The sequence below is a fragment of the Aureococcus anophagefferens genome, assembly GCF_000186865.1.
Source record: "Aureococcus anophagefferens unplaced genomic scaffold AURANscaffold_39, whole genome shotgun sequence".
NCBI classification, from domain to species: domain Eukaryota; class Pelagophyceae; order Pelagomonadales; family Pelagomonadaceae; genus Aureococcus; species Aureococcus anophagefferens.
Window position 1 is genome coordinate 67745 of NW_008705596.1, and position 2525 is coordinate 70269.

At 50.8% G+C, this 2525-nt stretch overlaps 1 protein-coding gene across 1 annotated transcript; it reads left to right on the forward strand.

The window, feature by feature from the left end:
• Positions 1–159: 159 nt before the first annotated feature.
• On the forward strand, positions 160–1155 carry STP12 (hypothetical protein; the record flags this gene model as incomplete). The annotated part of the gene is made up of 1 exon (XM_009042870.1): positions 160–1155. The coding sequence occupies one exon, from the start codon at positions 160–162 to the stop codon at positions 1153–1155; it is 996 nt and encodes a 331-aa protein (XP_009041118.1).
• Positions 1156–2525: the final 1370 nt, after the last annotated feature.

Here is a 2525-nt window from a genome sequence, read left to right on the forward strand (position 1 = left end):
CAGCCACAATTATTATCTTGCTTGACTAGAAATGTACTTTCTCTCTTGATGATCGAGATAACCTGCAGAACGGCGATGTGGAACCCCAATGAAGCGATGATTCTAGGGCTATAAATTTAGTTACACCCCAATGAAGCGATAATTGCCTAGGGACCGCGTATGGAAGCGGTACTACTGCGTTACGTGTCCTTGGGTGCGTTGGTTGCCCAGGACACAGCGCTAGTGCTCCTAATGCGATACACACGACAACAGACAGGGCCAATGTACCTGTCAACAACTGCGGTTTGCTGCATGGAGGCGATGAAGCTCAGCGTGTGTTCGCTGATGCTACTTCGCGGAGAGGCAAAGGGATCATTTCGTGTGCTGATGTCAGTTTTCAAGGAAGAAATTTTAGCTAAACCAAGGGAGGTGGCGAAGCTCGCAGTACCAGCTGTACTCTATTTGATTCAGAATAACTTGCTCTACTTCGCATTATCACATCTGCATGCAACGCCCTACAAAGTGACTTACAACTTGAAAATTTTGACGTCTGCCTTTTTCAGTGTGACTCTCTCAGGTCAGCGCCTGGGTCGGCGTAAATGGATTTCACTCGTGGTGCTGTTCTGCGGTGTTTCAATCGTTCAGATGGATAAGCCAGGTGGTATACAGGCCCAACGCTACGATAATGGCCTTGGGTATCAGACCATGGGTTTCATTGCTGTTTGTGCTGCTGCTGTGACTTCTGGTTTCAGCGGAGTCTATCAGCAGCGCATCCTTCAGAGCTCAAAAACGAGCATGTGGATTCGGAACACTCAGATGGGTATTACTTCTGTGGTACTAGGAGCTTGTGGAACCTTGATCAAGGATCGCCAGGCTATTAGACGCGCGGGTTTCTTCCAGGGATACTCAGCTGTTGTTTGGCTTGTGATATCCCTTCAGGCTTTCGGCGGTCTGAATGTTGCCTTCATCCTCAAATATGCGGATAACATCCTAAAGGGCTTTGCAGCTGCATTTTCAACGGTTGCTTCGTGCATTCTAGAGATGATTTTTTTTCAATTTCGACCCACCTTTCTGTTTCTTGTCGGCAGCACCCTAATCAACATAGCGGCATACGCCTACAACTTGTCATGCCCAACGCGCGCTGAGGAAGTTTCTCCAAGGACCTATGCCGTCTAGGCTCAGCACAGGGCTCATGCCGTCTAGGCTCAGCACAGGGCTCAGACAGGGCCGTGACGGCCAGCTACGAAAGGCCAAGTGGACGGCCCGTCCCTGGCATTCTTTGGATCAACCAACCTAGCCCAGCCTCCCTTTGTGGGGGGAGTTTACCTTGTTCTCCTTTAGGTGGGCTAGTGGGAGCTATGGAGACCAAGTGGGCGGAAATTGCAATTGCATTTGCCACGGGTCGTAAGTTGAAGTGGATACCCTGGTCTGGAATAAAATTGCATTTACGGCAGCACAATATGTTTCCGGTAACGAGTTAGTGAGTTTAGACCACCTATCATCATTCAGCTAAATAAAACTGCTGGCTGTGGTATGGAAGACTTGGCCTCCAGTCCGGCCCCCTTATTCCATATTTGAAGGGTGGAGTCGTTTGCCCTTATTATTGTGCAGGAGTGTGGCTGAGGTGGCTGCGCCATCCGAGCGCGGTCCGTCGGCCTGATTTAGACCACCTATCATCATCCAGCTAAATGAAACTGCTGGCTGTGGTGGTCCTCTCCCAGCTCGCCGCTTCCCCGGGGACCGGGGTGGCGCGGCCCGTCATCCCACAGCCTGTGGATGACACTAAAACGATTCGCACCCGCGTTCGCAGCTATGGAAATGCGGCTATTGCCACCACAATAGGTTAGCATGCAAACCCTCAGCACCTCAAACCTACTTAACATCAGCGGACCGGACGGAGACTTGCTGCCGCTCCGCTTTGTAATTCCGCCCATTAGCTTCGCTACCTGGCTATTAGCTGCCGAAATTGACTCGGCTGTTGCGGTGTTTATCCCTTCCAGGGCCTGAATCAGCCTAGCAGAGTGGGCCGGCTGTCCACCCGGAGCCGGTGGGCCTGCACTCGCTTGAGGAAACAGGGGGCCACGGTCCAGCTGCTTATCGAACAAAACAAATGTAAAGAATCTAAGTCCCGTACATCAACTTGACGTTAAGGTACAGTCCGTAGTAGCAGGATAAGCACAGTGGGTGAGAGGGGGAGCTCAGTGTGCTACCTTACGGTAGCTCAGTCATAAGATAGTAACTGATTATAAAGAAGGGGAACGGGAAGGAAGGCCTAACTAGGGTAGGTACAGTACTAGCATGATGGTAGTAGGGTAGTGGTAGTGTAGCGTACTGTACTACAGTATAGTCATGGAGATAGAGAGATAGAGAGAGAGAGAGAGACATCAAGGTCAGTCTATATTCTTTGCAACAAACTGAGCTCACCCTCCCCTTGAGGGAGGATTTTACTTTGCTTCCTTTAGCTCAGGAGCCTGCTAGTGGGAGATACGAAAGGCCAAGTGGACGGAAACGACCCCGACAATTTTGGGTCGGCTTTACTCAGGCGC